Source organism: Uranotaenia lowii, chromosome 2 (assembly GCF_029784155.1).
Source record: "Uranotaenia lowii strain MFRU-FL chromosome 2, ASM2978415v1, whole genome shotgun sequence".
Taxonomy (NCBI): Eukaryota; Metazoa; Arthropoda; class Insecta; order Diptera; family Culicidae; genus Uranotaenia; species Uranotaenia lowii.
In genome coordinates, this window is record NC_073692.1 from 383,242,780 (window position 1) to 383,259,393 (window position 16,614).

Consider the following 16,614-nt stretch of genomic DNA (forward strand, 5'->3'; position numbering starts at 1 on the left):
ATCAATATTAAACTTACGCAACTGTTGAAAAATAATAATAACCTCCAGGCTCCGTAAAACAGCTACCAGCTTGAAAAAAAAAACAACAGTATTTATAAAAATTTGATTTATTTGAAAGATAGATAATGAAATCATATACAGTTTACGATAACTAAATCAATTTTGTCTATTATGTTAGCCTTATCAATCTTGATATTTTTTTAAAATTCTGTTAATTTTATCAATTCTTACAATTCAGTCAAATTCTACATTTTTATCATTTTACTCATATTCGTGAATTTTGTCGTTTTTGTCATTTGTGTCATATTTGTAATTTTAATCAGTATTGTATTTTTTTTTTTTTTCATTTCAATCTTTTTGTCATTTTTGTCAGGTGTGTAATTTTTGTCATTTTTGTCAATTTCGTCATTTTCGTCATTTTTATCATTTTTATCATTTTTATCATTTTTGTCATTTTTGTCATTTTTGTCATTTTTGTCATTTTTGTCATTTTTGTCATTTTTGTCATTTTTATCATTTTTGCCATTTTTGTCATTTTTGTCATTTTTGTCATTTTTGTCATTTTTGTTATTATTGTCATTTTTGTCATTTTTGTCATTTTTGTCATTTTTGTCATTTTTGTCATTTTTGTCATTTTTGTCATTTTTGTCATTTTTGTCATTTTTGTCATTTTTGTCATTTTTGTCATTTTTGTCATTTTTGTCATTTTTGTCATTTTTGTCATTTTTGTCATTTTTGTCATTTTTGTCATTTTTATCATTTTTGCCATTTTTGTCATTTTTGTCATTTTTGTCATTTTTGTCATTTTTGTCATTTTTGTCATTTTTGTCATTTTTGTCATTTTTGTCATTTTTGTCATTTTTGTCATTTTTGTCATTTTTGTCATTTTTGTCATTTTTTTCATTTTTGTCATTTTTGTCATTTTTGTCATTTTTGTCATTTTTGTCATTTTTGTCATTTTTATCAATTTTATCAATTTTATCATTTTTGTCATTTTTGTCATTTTTGTCATTTTTGTCATTTTTGTCATTTTTGTCATTTTTGTCATTTTTGTCATTTTTGTCATTTTTGTCATTTTTGTCATTTTTGTCATTTTTGTCATTTTTGTCATTTTTGTCATTTTTGTCATTTTTGTCATTTTTGTCATTTTTGTCATTTTTGGTCGTTTTTTGTCATTTTTATCATTTTTGTCATTTTTGTCATTTTTGTCATTTTTGTCATTTTTGTCATTTTTGTCATTTTTGGTCATTTTTTTGTCATTTTTATCATTTTTGTCATTTTTGTCATTTTTGTCATTTTTGTCATTTTTGTCATTTTTGTCATTTTTGTCATTTTTGTCATTTTTGTCATTTTTGTCATTTTTGTCATTTTTGTCATTTTTGTCATTTTTGTCATTTTTGTCATTTTTGTCATTTTTGTCATTTTTGTCATTTTTGTCATTTTTGTCATTTTTGTCATTTTTGTCATTTTTGTCATTTTTGTCATTTTTGTCATTTTTGTCATTTTTGTCATTTTTGTCATTTTTGTCATTTTTGTCATTTTTGTCATTTTTGTCATTTTTGTCATTTTTGTCATTTTTGTCATTTTTGTCATTTTTGTCATTTTTGTCATTTTTGTCATTTTTGTCATTTTTGTCATTTTTGTCATTTTTGTCATTTTTGTCATTTTTGTCATTTTTGTCATTTTTGTCATTTTTGTCATTTTTGTCATTTTTGTCGTTTTTGTCATTTTTGTCATTTTTGTCATTTTTGTCATTTTTCGTCATTTTTCGTCATTTTTTGTCATTTTTTGTCATTTTTTGTCATTTTTGTCATTTTTGTCATTTTTGTCATTTTTGTCATTTTTGTCATTTTTGTCATTTTTGTCATTTTTGTCATTTTTGTCATTTTTGTCATTTTTGTCATTTTTGTCATTTTTGTCATTTTTGTCATTTTTGTCATTTTTGTCATTTTTGTCATTTTTGTCATTTTTGTCATTTTCGTCATTTTAGTCATTTTTTCCATTTTTGTCATTTTTCAAATAGTTTAATGTCAATTCTATGATTTTCGTTACTTTTTTGGAATTTCATCAATTCCCGGATTATAATTTTTTTTGAAAATCTTTTGAATTTTTCAAAAATGGCAGCACAGCACGATGTTTGGTTAAAAAATAACCCGAATTCCAAAACTGTTTTAAGTGTGTAGAAAAATAACGGGATTTGGCATTAAAAACATAAAATCGTTCCAAAAATTTAAAATTTCCAGTACCTTTTTCACAAGTTTCTTTATAGTTATCTAGAAGCTGCAAAGTACAACTTAAAAATGAACAAAATACTCCGGTGGTTTGCCTGCTTCAGCACTAAACGGACCAAATTTTTGAAGAAATCTCAACCGAAGGAGAAGAAATCCTGCTTACAGCTGAACGACTTGAAACTCCCGCAGTCAAAATCCGTTTTCTACGATGTTCAGGAAACCATCCTGAAGGCCGAGATCTAGTAAGTTTTTATTCTTCCTATTTTATTTTAACAAAATAATTTCTGAAATTTATTTAGCAAAAGCAACGACTATGAGGATATATCAAGTGAAGAAGTGTCCATCACTTCCGATGTTCAAACTACTAGTTTGCTGTCCCGGGTAACATCTGGAATGTCACCGGTTCGGGATTTACCTCAAAAAAGAATTAAACTTAAACCACTCCTGGAAACTGTTGAACATTATCAGTTCAAAGAAAATGAACTCTTGGTAAGCTTGGGGAACTTAGCTGTATGGTTGAAGTTATCTTTTTTTAACAGGATCTTTTTTTTTTGTAGAAACCCCGGGGGTACCATTGTGTCCAAAATCGGCCCAGAATTTGTCTCTGTACCTGTGTAAGGAAAACAACAATGCCAGCTTGTGATATGAGTCAGTACCAAAGGCTGCCCTGGGATGCTTCCTGGGTTTTCACCGAAGAAGATAGCAAAGAACGGTTAAAAGCAATCCACAATTCCGAACTGAGGTTGAAGGAAATTTTAGGGTTAAGCTAGGCTGATACTAATTTCAATGATTGTATAGTCGTTTAACTGCAAAAAGTCAACCTCCAAAAGAAATAACTCAGATTTATCAAAAATCTAGCCAAATATTACTGTTAAGAATTATCTGCTTACTAACATATTATAAATCTATTTAATCTTTTCTATCTTTTATATAATCATTTTTAAATTATTCTTTCTAAAGCAGAATTTAAAAGAAGAGAAAATGAATTTCAGTATTTATGCGTCAAAAATTCGAATCAAAATGAAATTCGTATCAGCCAAATATCTTTAAAAAGTTTTTGCTTATCTATACGTTAAATATTTTGATGTAAATTCATAAGCGATTTATTTATTTTTAGTGTTAATGCCTCGTATTTGGGCAGTGAAATGTTCCTGTTATTGATGATTATTAAATTTTGAATAGTAATCTCTTTAAACGTCTCATGTTTGTTTTCTTAGTAAAGAAGATATATTTCTCAACTTTTCTCTTAAAAAACTAAACTCTTTCAGTTATAAAACATCCTTTATTGTTCATCCAATGTGACACTCTTCCTACGTTTAGATTTACTAGCAACTAGTTAAGATTATTTTTGCCGTAAATTCCTCAATTTTGTCTGGTAAATAGTGATTTTGCATTTATGACGATCTTGGAAATTATCATATCGTTTTTCTATAACATATTTGGGAAAATATTGGGAATTTCGTAAAAAAAAAACTTGCAACGAAAAAACTAAAACAATGTGTTTATTGCTTAAAAAAGGGGAAGTAAAACCTGATGCAATTATTCTAATAAAGTTTTCTAAGCTTTTTCATTTCCTTACAGTTCTTTTTTTTCTGCTTTCTCAATGTTTATTTTTATTTTCTCTTTTGATAATGCTCTTTAACCACTTCCTTTTTCCTCGCATGGAAAAGTCATAAACTTAATTCACAGGTTTTCCGGTTTTATTTTCCTCTCTCTCTCTATCACAGTGATTGTGTGGTTGTTTTTCTTCTTTAAATTAAATATTAAGTAAGGTATCTTACGTAAACTAGGGATCGATTAAACTTAGTAGGATGCTCAACCTAACAATCTACAGTATTGATTGGGAAACACATTGTTTTAAGACTTTTTAAAGTTGTTTCTTCTAGTTTATTGGTGCTTCATCTAATGTGAGAGTTTCCGTTATTTTCTGTTTCATTTTAAGTTTGTGTTCACTTATCCACAAGGTACTATATTTACATCTTTTCTTATTGAATAAAGTGATCAGTATTCGATATGCATTTTTTATATAAAAGTTATCATTGATGAGTAACCCAAACTCACTTCATCTTTTTAAGAGTTTCATAATAAATTTATCCAGAGTTACAATTTTATATGTTTCCTCAACTTTCCTCATGCTATTTTCTATTTTGGCTCATCGCTACGTTATCAATATAGATATATGTAGGTTTAAAACTAATTAACACGAAAACGAAACGGGGTGGTGGGGGCTTCTTCTTAAAAATCTTCAAACAGCTGCATTTCCACCTTATCCAGAGAGCGCGCCGATTTCCAGTCCGTTTCCGGGTAGTCGTCGAAGTTGCTGGTATCGCCCTCCTGGACGAACTTTGGCACTATTGGAGGCTATAAGAGTTTAAAATGAAAAAAAAAAACACAAATTAACAACATTTTAACTATCTACCATTCTATTTTTTTTCCAGGATTTTAACTAACTAGACATACTAAGATATTTATTTTTTCAAGTTACTCTTTCTTTAGCTTAGAATTCTGTTTGTAAAAAAAAGATATTCTGAACACAATATCAAGCTCATCTATCAAATATAAATAAAATCAAATCAAATTAAAGGCTTGGTATGTCTGTATGTCCGAAATGGACGCGTAAACTACTGAACATTTCGGAGAAGTTTTTGAGGCCGGGAGTGGTTCCTACGAAGTTTGAAGACCTTCCCCTTTCGAGAAAGGGAGACCACCATACAAACTTTGGGAAAATTGATTAAAACTTGGGTAACGAATTTTAAAATTCAAACAAATTTAGTATGTACATTTTTTTTGTGAAGAGTTACCTTGAAGTTATGTGGTTTCATTCATATATTCATTCATTCGAATTATTTAAGATTAATTAAATAAGAATTTCTTTACCATTTGTTTTTACTTTTTCTAGATCAGTGATTTTAATTTTAATTGAAAATTCTAGCTTCCAATTATCAACGTTTCAAAAATAATTGATCGTTTACATTTTAAATTTGGTCTTTAAGCATAAATCTGAAATGTAGGTATTAATCATTTCAGGTTTCTATTTTTTTAGTGTTCAATATTCGAAAATAAAATTATTAATTCTCTCGTTTCAGCTCAACATTCAGGGAACATTTTTCATTCAAAACATTTGATTTGAGTGTAAGGGCTTGAAAACACTCTAAAGAATAAAAGTTGAAAAAAACACGATCTTCTCTTTTAACAGTTACGTTTGCCCTTTTGATTTGAGTACCTTTTGTTGATAATCGCATATCACATAATTTCTTAGGAACAGTTTTCTATAATTCATTCTGCATAACATTTAATTTTTCCACAATATTTTTTAAATGAGTAATTCAATTCTTTTGTTTCATTTCATTTTTTTAAATGAATATTTATATAATTCAGTTACCAGTTTAGGCTAAATCGTGAAGCAAAACGGATATCGGGATGAATGATTCCACATAAATAATTAAAATCCCGGGAAAAAGGAAAAAAAAAAGTTTAGGCTAAAATGCAAATCAAAGATTCACCATTTAAATCTCATTCCCATATGCTGAAATATGATTGTTTTACATCACACGTTTGTTAATTACAAAATCTCATCCATTCAAACATTATTTTTTATGATAGTCATTTAGTAGCTAGTAATTTTTTTGTAGTAGTGTTTACTCCTGAATGATATTTTTAAAAACATTTTTGACAGAAAAATGTAGAATTTAATTAGAACAAAACCAAAAGTTACTGCAATTGGTACGTTATGCGTTATGACATCACGAATATATCAAAAACTATAAGTTTCCAAACGTTTTCACGTGATTTTACATTTTAAAAAAAGGTTGTTGCAACCTATCCCTTTTTTTTCTTAGAAGGGTGGAAATCGCATGTTTTTTGTAAATTTAAAAATAACTGGTGACACCAACAATTTTTCTGACTACGCCAATTTGATGTCCCCCCGATGAAACCTTAACAGTTTTGATGTACAGGCTGTATGATTATCTGAGGACATTCAGTTTTAAGAAGCCATTGAATTTGAAAAGTGTTGTTGGATGCCCCAGTTGACGGTATCTTGTTTTTTCGTTCGCCTCTATTGTGCTATATTAAGAAGCATAACTCAAGTGTTATAAATTTATTCATAAAACAGTAAATTAAATACAACACTTTCGTAACTCAAAGGTACTATGTAATTTTGTTAAATTTGATCCACTGATTTCTGAGCTACAGTTCGCTGAATTTCTGTGTTTCCCGGCTAAGATTTCTTCGCGGTCCTCAATGTGTTTAGAATACTTTTTATAATTTCTAGTCTATTTTCATGATCGTTTTTTTGCGCTTAAAATTGCAGCCGAGAAAGCGAACTACCTGCAACATTCTATCATTTTTACTGAATCGGCTCGGCAAGCTATATTGATGCACTTTCGAAAGGAAGCTCAAGACACCCATGAATCCAAGAGGCAGAAAAGCCGTTAGTCGAAAACAATGTTGTTGTTGCATGGATCCCTGGACACTGTAACATCCCTGGTAATGAGTTAGCAGATCGTTGGGCAAACGAAGGACGGAAGAGCTCACTGATGGAGTTACCTATTCCAGCAGCAGACACAATTCGATTGGTCAAAACTAGTTTGAAAAAGGCATGGCAATCGGAATGGAATAGGTCACAAAATCTACTGAGACGTGTTCAACCATCTAGATGTGCTTACACCGACAGGAAATGCGCATCTGAACAGCGTCTGTTTACTAGGTTGCGTATTGGGCACACTCGTTTAACACACAGCTTTCTCTTGGAACGATCTACACCTTCTGAGTCCTGAATGCTCTTTTTGCGGAGTAAAGATTTGATCAAGCCCGACGTGCCTGTGATGTGGAAGGTTCAATCTATGATATTCTATCGAATTGTACAAACAAAGAAACCAACGTTGTAAAATTCATAAAACTCTATAATTTGACGGTTAAGTTGTGGATGATTTTTTTTTGTTACAGTAACAGACACGAATGCCATAAGAATGGTAAAATGTCTTTTAAAATAATAATAATGATGATGATGCTCGTTTTCATTGTTTTTCCAATTCACTTTTTTTTTTATTTTAAATTTTGCTCTATTGAAATTAATTTTAATTTAGTGATCTCAATTTAAATTTCCAATTTTTTCGTTTTCACATCCAATGTTTACATTAAGGATAGGAGTTATTGTGTACACTGGATTCTTTTTTTAAACGATCTTATTTCACGCGGTTTTATTTTAAACGATTTTCTCGAAATAAGACGATTTTCGAACATGTCAAAAATAGATTTTAGACATTCCCGCTTTTTGCCAAACCACTCTTGGATGGTAAATTGGTTCGGACGTGGCTTCCCGACAGAAACATGGGCCGGAATGGCCACTTAGAGACTTTGCGGAAGTTCCGGAACAACCGTGGCTTAAAATCCATAACAGATCAATCTAAAACAAATCTTTGAGCTTCCCAATTTCACTCAAATCACCCCAGAAAGGTCTACCTGGTTGGAAATGATCGATTTGCAGTCCAAGTTGGCCATTTTACTCGAAATGAGCGATGAATTTTGCCCGATTGTTTTGAACTTTTTTTAAACGATTTCTTTTTTTGCACGAACACAACAATCGTTTAAAAAAAGAATCCAGTGTATTTGATTTTTTTTTTAAAGAAAATTAGTGAGTTCCACTTTTGGCAACTGTCTTCAATTCACTTTTTCGACCTTCAAACATTAATTTTAGCAATAGATTTTCGATATTCGTTAAGTTTTGTAAATTCGATTTTATATAGTTTTTCATTTTAGATTTTAGTTGCAATTGTTAATTTCAACCCACATTTCACTCAAATGATTAATTTTTCTTTTTTTTTTTCAAGATTTTAATTAAAATTTTTTTTATTTTTTTTTTTTTTTGGTTTTTTTTTGTAAGAATTTTAAAAACTATTTTTACAAACTTCCGAAAACGTTCACTGAAGAAGGTAGTAAGTTGCTATCGAAATACTGCTATATGAACATTTCATTGACCGTGGTTGAATTAAAAGGAATCTTTCGATTGCTTTGATTCAGTTGAATCATTCAACCAAGTAGGCTCATACCACAACAGAGTGAAACTTCCTTGTTAATTTTTTTTCAATTTCAATGGAACACTTTGAATTCTTCATTTAAGAATTTTAACACTGAATATACCGACACTTTGTATACCTATACATATTCACACCGCGAGCGGTCAAGAAATGACTGCAAACACCATTCTCGCTAAAACTCTTTTGTTTCTCAACCGATTTAGAGTTTTGAAAAGCTCTTAACGTGACTCAAATATGCTTTTCAGACAATTTTTAGCTACAATCAATTATTTACAAGTTATTTGAAGTCCAAAAATTTTTTTTTTGAAAAAAACATGCTTCAGGAAAAAATCTGTAAATCAGTTATAAGAAAGCTGAAGCATATCGTTGTTTGTTGCAATGCAACAAGCAATAAGCCTAAAAACTCGTTTAATGGATAATTACACTGCACAGTGGTGCAGAACATCAATCTAGCTGTACGAAATTAATAGCGCCCAGGGATGAAGAGATAGACATTTGATGTCTTCAGCAACATTGTTCAGTTTTACAAGGGGCATATTCTAGTATCAAAATTTTTGCCGAGGGGTCCACCTATAGCGAGATAAAAATGCTAACTTTTTTGTTTTTCAAATTAGGGCTTTGATGTCTTCGACAAAGTTGTTTATCTGATCAAAATACATAAGTTTGTTGAATATGTCAAAGTCCTGTCACATCACCCTCAGGAGTTACAGTCAAAGTAAAAAAAATCTCTTGAAAAAACAGTTTTTTGAACCTGACACGTTGTAGATTGGATAAAATGGTTCGCTGACTTTGAAACAAAGTTGTAACAAGCCACGATCTACATTTGTCTCATACATTATGATGGGTTCAGAATTTGCTGAAGCTCTATAGAAAGCATTTAGTGTATTTTATTGGCAATTTTGGAAGGCTCGTCCATCGAAAAGTGCACATTTTCGCAACATCCCCTTTTTTGTGATTATTTTTGATGATAAGCGGAACCATTTCCATCTGAAGTTAGCGCGGAAATCAGTGGAACTAGTAGAAATTTGAATGATTGAAAATACACATTTTATGTAAAAATTACCTATTTTACTTTAAAAAAAAAAGTTAAAAAATTTAATTGATTAATAAAATGTTGTAGTTTTCTTTTATATATTTTGTTTTATTAAAAGGCATTCAAATTCGATTAAAACTTGTGACTCAACGAAAAGACAAAAGCGAATTGCTTGTAAGTTTGGTTACTTGGTCACAGTTACTTGGAACCAGTTATAGCAGTTATATTGTAATGGCAAAATTCTATAATTCAAATACTAATTTAGTGCTCTACCAAATTTAACAGATAAGTTCCATTCATTTTTTGGGGTTTAAATGATTTGAAAAATCGAATTTAAATGTCTTTTAATAAAACAAAATATAAAAAATAAAACTGCAACACTTTATTAAAAAATTAAATGTTTTAACGTTTTTTCTAAAAGTAAAATAGGTTATTTTTACATAAAACGTGTATTTTCAATCATTCAAATCTCTACTGTTCCACCGATTTCCGCGCTAATTTCAAATGGAAATAGTTCCGCTTATCATCAAAAATAATCACAAAAAGGGGATGTTGCGAAAATGTGCACTTTTCGATGGATGAGCCTTCCAAAATTGCCAATAAAATACACTAAATGCTTTCTATAGAGCTTCAGCAACTTCTAAACCCATCATAATGTATGAGACAAATGTAGATCGTGGCTTGTTACAACTTTGTTTCAAAGTCAGCGAACCATTTTATCCAATCTACAACGTGTCAGGTTCAAAAAACTGTTTTTTCAAGAGATTTTTTTTACTTTGACTATAACTCCTGAGGGTGATGTGACAGGACTTTGACATATTCAACAAACTTATGTATTTTGATCAGATAAACAACTTTGTCGAAGACATCAAAGCCCTAATTTGAAAAACAAAAAAGTTAGCATTTTTATCTCGCTATCGGTGGACCCCTCGGCAAAAATTTTGATACTAGAATATGCCCCTTGTAAAACTGAACAATATTGCTGAAGACATCAAATGTCTATCTCTTCATCCCTGGGCGCTATTAATTTCGTACAGCTAGATTGCTGTTTTGCACCACTGTGCACTGGTCGGTATTTTGAACCACCATGTTTCTATTTTGGACCACATATTTTATAACATTTTGCTACAGTTCCGTCAGCAATTGGTTTGCACGTATTATTTAGTTAACCATTTAATTTTTACTCTCATAGTCAAGTTTTGTTCACGGTAAGTTTTAACCATTTTTCTTCAACTTTGTCTAAATTTGTTTGTTGGGTGTTGACTACTACAAACGACCATCTGTTATTTGTTTTTACAACTGTCCTGTAAACAACAACTATTGAATCAAAAAACGTACCTATCAACTTAAAACTCATCCGTTTATATAGTTTTTTTTTTTAGTTTTTTTTTTCAACTTCATGAAGAAATTTAAAACCGCAACACAATTTACTTTCAGGCGACTCAATGATAAGTTAAGAAAGTCGATAATCAGCTCCGCGACATTAATTAATTCAATTTTTCTTCCAAAACCTAAGTGGATTTTGGATTTTGTACTTGGATTCATGGATTCTCGTTCGATTCGTCTCAAATTCAGATTTTTTCCTAAAAAAAATCACAAAAGTTCTCATATATGATTACAAACAACTTTTGTTTTACTAAATTGTTTCATGGTTTATCAATCCAAAAAGACATACACCTGTTAAACAGCTAATAACTTTTTTGTCTAAAAAGATACGAAGTTATAATATTCGACAAAGTTGTTCAGCGGAAAATTTTCTTGAAGAAATTTATAAATTGGCACAAAAACCATTAGCAGGCTCGGTTTCACAGAAGAAACAAAAATGATGTTGATTTTTCAGTACAAAATATTCAATTTTCCCATACAAACTTAAAAGTTCAAATTTACTCATATAAACGTTACTTAAAAATTCTGCAAAAAATCATGGATGAGTTTTGGACCAAAACGAAGCTTTTAAGACCCCAGGGTTTGAGAAATTCAAAAATGACCCCAAATCGACTCAGTCTAATGCACCAGGTCCACAATAAGTCCGTTACCAAACCTGTCAACTGTTGTCAGAAATTTTTGTTTTCTGTTTCGCTATACAATTTTTATTATTCATAGTATTTTCAATCCTCATTACTTTACTGTAATAATGTTTTTTTTTTGTAATTCATGTAAAAAACTTTATTTTTGATTTTTTCATTTTAATTGATTAACATACATAAAACACAAACATGTTTCACCTTGTACAGTAAATTTAAGAAAAAAGAAATTTACAACTGAGCAGATTTCAAAAAATTTCCCAAATAATATTTAAAAAAATCAAAATTTTTACATTGAATAAAAAATGTTAAAATTTCGATTTTTTAAATATAATTTGGAAAAAAAATTTAAATCTGCTTAGTTGTAAACTTTTTTTTTCTTAAATTTACTGTACAGGGTGAAACTTGTTTGTGTTTTATGTAATTAACGAAGCGTTTCACTTTCAAGTTGCCACCCTGTACAGACTCAGGCCCGTGCGAAGGACCCGTCCATGTGTGGGGGGGGGGGTTTGGACGAGGTTTTAAAATTCAAAATTTAGCCAAAAATGATAACAATACCAAAAAATATACAATAAATAAGGTGATTTATTTCTAAACAATTTTCTTATTTATTATCAACACAAAAACTTGAAATATAATAAATTCTACTGATGAAATAAAGCAAAATTTTCAAAACAAATCCGAATGAATGTTTCAAATCAATGCTTTAAATAAAGTAAATTCATTCATTCATCAAATTGATGTTCCTTATTCTGAACTAGAAATTTAATTGAAAATAAATTCTAAGCAGTCATGTTTTCAAATGTGAAATCTATATTTCCGAAACACCAGAAAAAGAATGAAAATAAAAATTTCGAAGAAAGTTTCAGGCACAAGAATTTATGCAGAGAAATAGAATACATAAAATATAACATCAGATTTTAGAAAAATCTGAATTCTCAAATAGATGTTCGATCCGATTAAAAATTAAGCCAGATTAAAAATTGTTAGCAAAATGACAGTGATTGTTACTTAATATAAATTTTATTTTACATTTTTTTCTCCATTTTCAGTGGAAGCATTGATTAAAAAATTCAGCTGTTCCACCTTGAATTTGAAAAAAAAAATCACGATTTTAAATGTGAATTCTCGATTAGGAAAAAAATATTTTGGACTAAAGAGAATTTACTCAATAATTGATAATTGATTTTTTTACAGTGAAGTGAATATTTAATTTTATTTCAAGACTGCCAGTGATCAAAGTCAAAGATTAAACCCTTTTCTAGATTAAAATTCTTCCAGTTATTAAAATAAAAAGGTACAAAAAGGTCTGAAGTTCAAAATAATAAATTTATATATTTCTAATACATCATGTTCAAGTAAACTGAAAAGTTACAGATTGGGAAATGATCAATAAGAAATTGATAAAATAAGAATAAAAATCATGAATTCCAAGCTTTGCTGTAAGGATTGAAAGCACAAAGTTTATACAAATTTAATTAACTTGGGCTTTAAAATTTTACTTAATAGTTGTTACTCCAAATAATTTTTGAACTTTTTAAAGATAAATTAAAAATCATGATTGATTAATAAAATGATTTAATATAAAGAAAATTAAAGATATAAAATTTATAATTTATTAGAAAATCAAAACAAAATATGAGGAATAAAATGATATTTTTTTACATTTTTTTTTAAATTTTTTTTGTCAATTAATTTGTCTAACCATTTTAAAACTTATAAATAGAACTTAAATGATAACTTAAAGATTTAGGTCCCTATGATTGAATGATTGATTTGGTAGATTTAAGCGCGCTGAACTTGCTTTGTTTGTCAAATTTTGTCTATCATCTTGCGTTTAGTGATATGGAGTTTATAAGCTTTAAAATGTATCAAATTTAGGTGGAATCAATCTTTGATAACTGATAAAATAAAAAATCAACGTTGAAGAAAAATCTGATTCTGAATGTTTATTATTCATTTAATTCAATTAAGGAATAATATTTTAAAGATGATGATACATGATCTAAAAAAGTTTAATTTTACAGTTCTGATAAATTTGGAAAGATATCATTACAAGTATTACTGACATTACTAAATAAAGTTTAGAAAAAAATCGAATTAATTTAAAAAATTTGTTCAAACTTGTAAAACTTTTTTTTGCATTTTTTGATTAGTTTTTTGCTTTAAAAATATCTTAAAATCAATTTGATTTAAAGTTTCATTCATCGCTTTCGAATGTTATGTTGAGCATTTAGAGCAAGAAACACAAAATAAAATTAAGATTGAAATTGTTTTCTTGAAGAATATTTCATATCAGCACAATGTTTTGTAAATTAAAATTTTTAGTTATAAAAGAGAGGATACTAGGTTTTAGATTATATTTGGCTAATTCTGATGACCATTATGGCTTCTAACTTGTAAATGTATAAAATAAGTATTCGATGAAGTAATTTTGATGTTAAAATGGTTGGAATTCAACTATCAATTTGTTTCGTTACACTTCTTATTAAAAATCAATTCTAAAAACAAGCTTGTGCTTTTGAATGTCAAGTAAAGAGTTTCAATATAAAATGTTGATTGAGTTGCAAATCGAAATTTACAATAAAAAAATAGTTCAAATTCGTGAACGGCATTGTATGTAATTTCGTAAAATGAAATGTCTCAAGTCTAGGATGAGTAAAAATCATTTTCCGCCGGAGGCGAGAAAAATGTCTGATTTTCTTGTTAACACTTATTTAACACCTTGGAAGATCAAGTAATTTCCCTTTACTACGTTGAAAATTTTACTAGGAAAAAATCTCCATGGGGGGGGGGTTTAGGGGTAAAACCCCTAATATTGCATTGCAATAAAAACATTTTTTCTGCCAAATTTTAAAAGACGGATATCTGCAAATATTTTGCGCAGTAAAGAACAATTCCGAGCACCACAAGTAAGTGCCTGAATTTTTACTATCATAACGATTTAAAACTTGAATCATTAGTAGAACCTTTTAATTATAGTAAAAATTTGTTTATATCTAAAGTTCAAATCTATGTATATTTAAAGATTCTAGTCTTTTTTAACCATTTGATAATCTTTGTGAAAAAAAGCCAAATTCCTTTGAAAAGAAATTGATAACAACTGACTCAAAGAGATAAAATTATTTTACGAGAGTGCTCCTCAATCGAGGGATCAGAATAAGATAAATTATCCCTCGGAGTGGGTAGTGTAAACTTTGTTCAAACAGAAGAATGAAACTTTTACTTTGATGAATTACCAGTAGCAGCACCATACCTTAAGCTGTCTCCTGTACACGACATCCCAATCCAGATGCTTGAACCAACGATGCCTCTTAATGTCCTCTGCTCCGTTCTGCCAAGAAAGAGAAAGAATGAAAACAAAGTTAGTTCAAAAGCTTATAAAGTCATAACTATAATAACTCACCTTCATATTGCCAAGCCGCTTGGTTCGATCCTGGACCAGAAGTTTCTTGACCAAATCCTTCGCTATCGGTTCAATATGTCGGGACCATTCGATTTTGCCACTGAGGATTTTCTCATAGATTCCAAAAGGATTGTCATCGTAGAAGGGCGGATAACCGACTACCATTTCGTAGATGAGAACACCTGAGGAGAAAAATTAGTGTATTACATTTTCAGTTCTCTTCAACTTTATCTTATACTTCAATTTATCAATTTAATTGTTGAATTCTAAATACTATCCCACCTTTCTAACATAAAAATAAGCCAGAACCTAGATTAATAAATTATTCCCGGCCAAGGATCGGTAATGAATCCAGTCAACCTGTTAATCAGCATTCAACACAGTTTTGTGTTATTCTGTACCTGGTAGAGGCAAAGTGTAACAAATCCCCCCACCTAGTGTATAGTTCTTCATACATCACATTACACCAGTCCGGTTTCGTTGATTCATGCAAGGCGCGAGCCAAGTGGACAACCTTCTCTTGGGTTGGGTCCCGTAGTCAAATTTTCACTACAACACCCCCACAAATGGGGCACTGTAGAACTTCTAGACGTTCGTTTTTTTTATTTCGCGTGTCAACCTGTGACGGTCCTAAGTCCTAACATGAAACGGAGTGATTTATTCCCTGCCGTCAAAAATTTGCCATCAAAATGTGCTGCTTCGCGGGTTAACTTTCGCCGCTGCTACCTAGTATAGTTTCAATAATGTGTAGGAATTCTCGACATTCAGCTAATCCACCTGTACATCGGTAATAAGTACCTGGCGGGTGGTGCTGCCAGTGAAAGTTCAGCGTTGAACCTAATTTTTTTTTGTGCTGCCTCGTCCTTTTTCCAGTAGGAAGGTTATGATGTTATAATGAATAATGTTTGCGAAAAATAATTGGGTCGTTTATTGTGTGCCCTGGAAGATCGCTCTATTTTATCGATCTGGTAGGCAAAGTACTAACTTTTTTACCACGTGTGAGAAGCAAAGGTGTTAAAAACAAAATTCTAGTTAAAATAACAATATTTTTGTAGTTTAGGTAGGAACCTCCCTATGGAATACAAATAGCAGAAACCCAAAAAACATAACTAATCCCCGATAGTAGTATCTTATTTCTTATCGTTAAATATTATTTTTTTATTTTTTAAACTGCGACCCAGAGATGGGTCTTGACCCAAACATTAAGTCAGCGGAACTTTTTTTTTGTAGAGAAATGAATCCAACTGTGTACGTTGAAATTTCAGGGACTAGACAACATGAAAATTGATGTTGAAAAACATGTGAAAAAAATTCGCCTTGTTTCCCGGTAGGACTTGAAACCACATCTTGCGCCTTTTTTAAGTTTGAACAAAATTTAGACAATATTTCAAGGCTTTGATTTCGGATCATACTCCTTTTTTTTTGACCATCCTATTGTATAATTTGGATATGATTATTTAGAGGCTTAATTTATAAAAAAAAAAGTAAAATTTTATTTCAAAAGCTTATTTGTGAATTTATTCCGTGCTTTGTTGGAAAAGTTTTTCACAGTCTTATAATTTTCATTAAAATATTGTTTATGATTCAAAATTTAAAAATACCATACTTTTTTCGGGCCCGAGGGAAACTACCCAACGTTTCAGTTAGGCAGGGGATGGGGGGGGGGGGGGGGGGGTGATTTTCCAAATTTTCAAAAATCAGTCAATATGAAGGAACGTAATATCTCATGAAAAAACGTTCATTTTGAAAAAGCGAAAAAAGGAGTAGGATGGCTGGCGGGGGGGGCGGGGGGTGGTGTGGTTATAGGGTTGCCACTTTCAAATGAGTACAATATATGCTGAACACGGCTTCTTCTCCCTCATTTCAATTTCACCGAACAAAA

At 30.1% G+C, this 16,614-nt stretch overlaps 2 protein-coding genes across 3 annotated transcripts in view; one reads left to right on the top strand and one right to left on the bottom strand.

Moving 5' to 3' along the window:
• The first annotated feature begins 2,197 nt into the window (after positions 1–2,197).
• Positions 2,198–3,261, top strand: LOC129749919 (uncharacterized). The gene is made up of 3 exons (XM_055745046.1): positions 2,198–2,473; positions 2,531–2,720; positions 2,789–3,261. The coding sequence occupies exons 1-3, from the start codon at positions 2,301–2,303 to the stop codon at positions 2,999–3,001; spliced, it is 576 nt and encodes a 191-aa protein (XP_055601021.1). The 5' UTR covers positions 2,198–2,300; the 3' UTR covers positions 3,002–3,261.
• A 232-nt stretch (positions 3,262–3,493) lies between these two features.
• Positions 3,494–16,614, bottom strand: part of LOC129749916 (cAMP-dependent protein kinase catalytic subunit PRKX) — a 293,573-nt gene continuing 280,452 nt past the window's right edge. For both annotated transcript variants that reach the window (XM_055745041.1, XM_055745042.1), the window contains exons 6-8: positions 14,733–14,914; positions 14,583–14,660; positions 3,494–4,592 (exon numbers count right to left, since the gene is read on the bottom strand). In XM_055745041.1, coding sequence (XP_055601016.1) covers positions 4,467–4,592; positions 14,583–14,660; positions 14,733–14,914 — 386 coding nt within the window. In that variant the 3' untranslated portion in view covers positions 3,494–4,466. The remainder of the gene's footprint in view (positions 4,593–14,582; positions 14,661–14,732; positions 14,915–16,614) is intronic.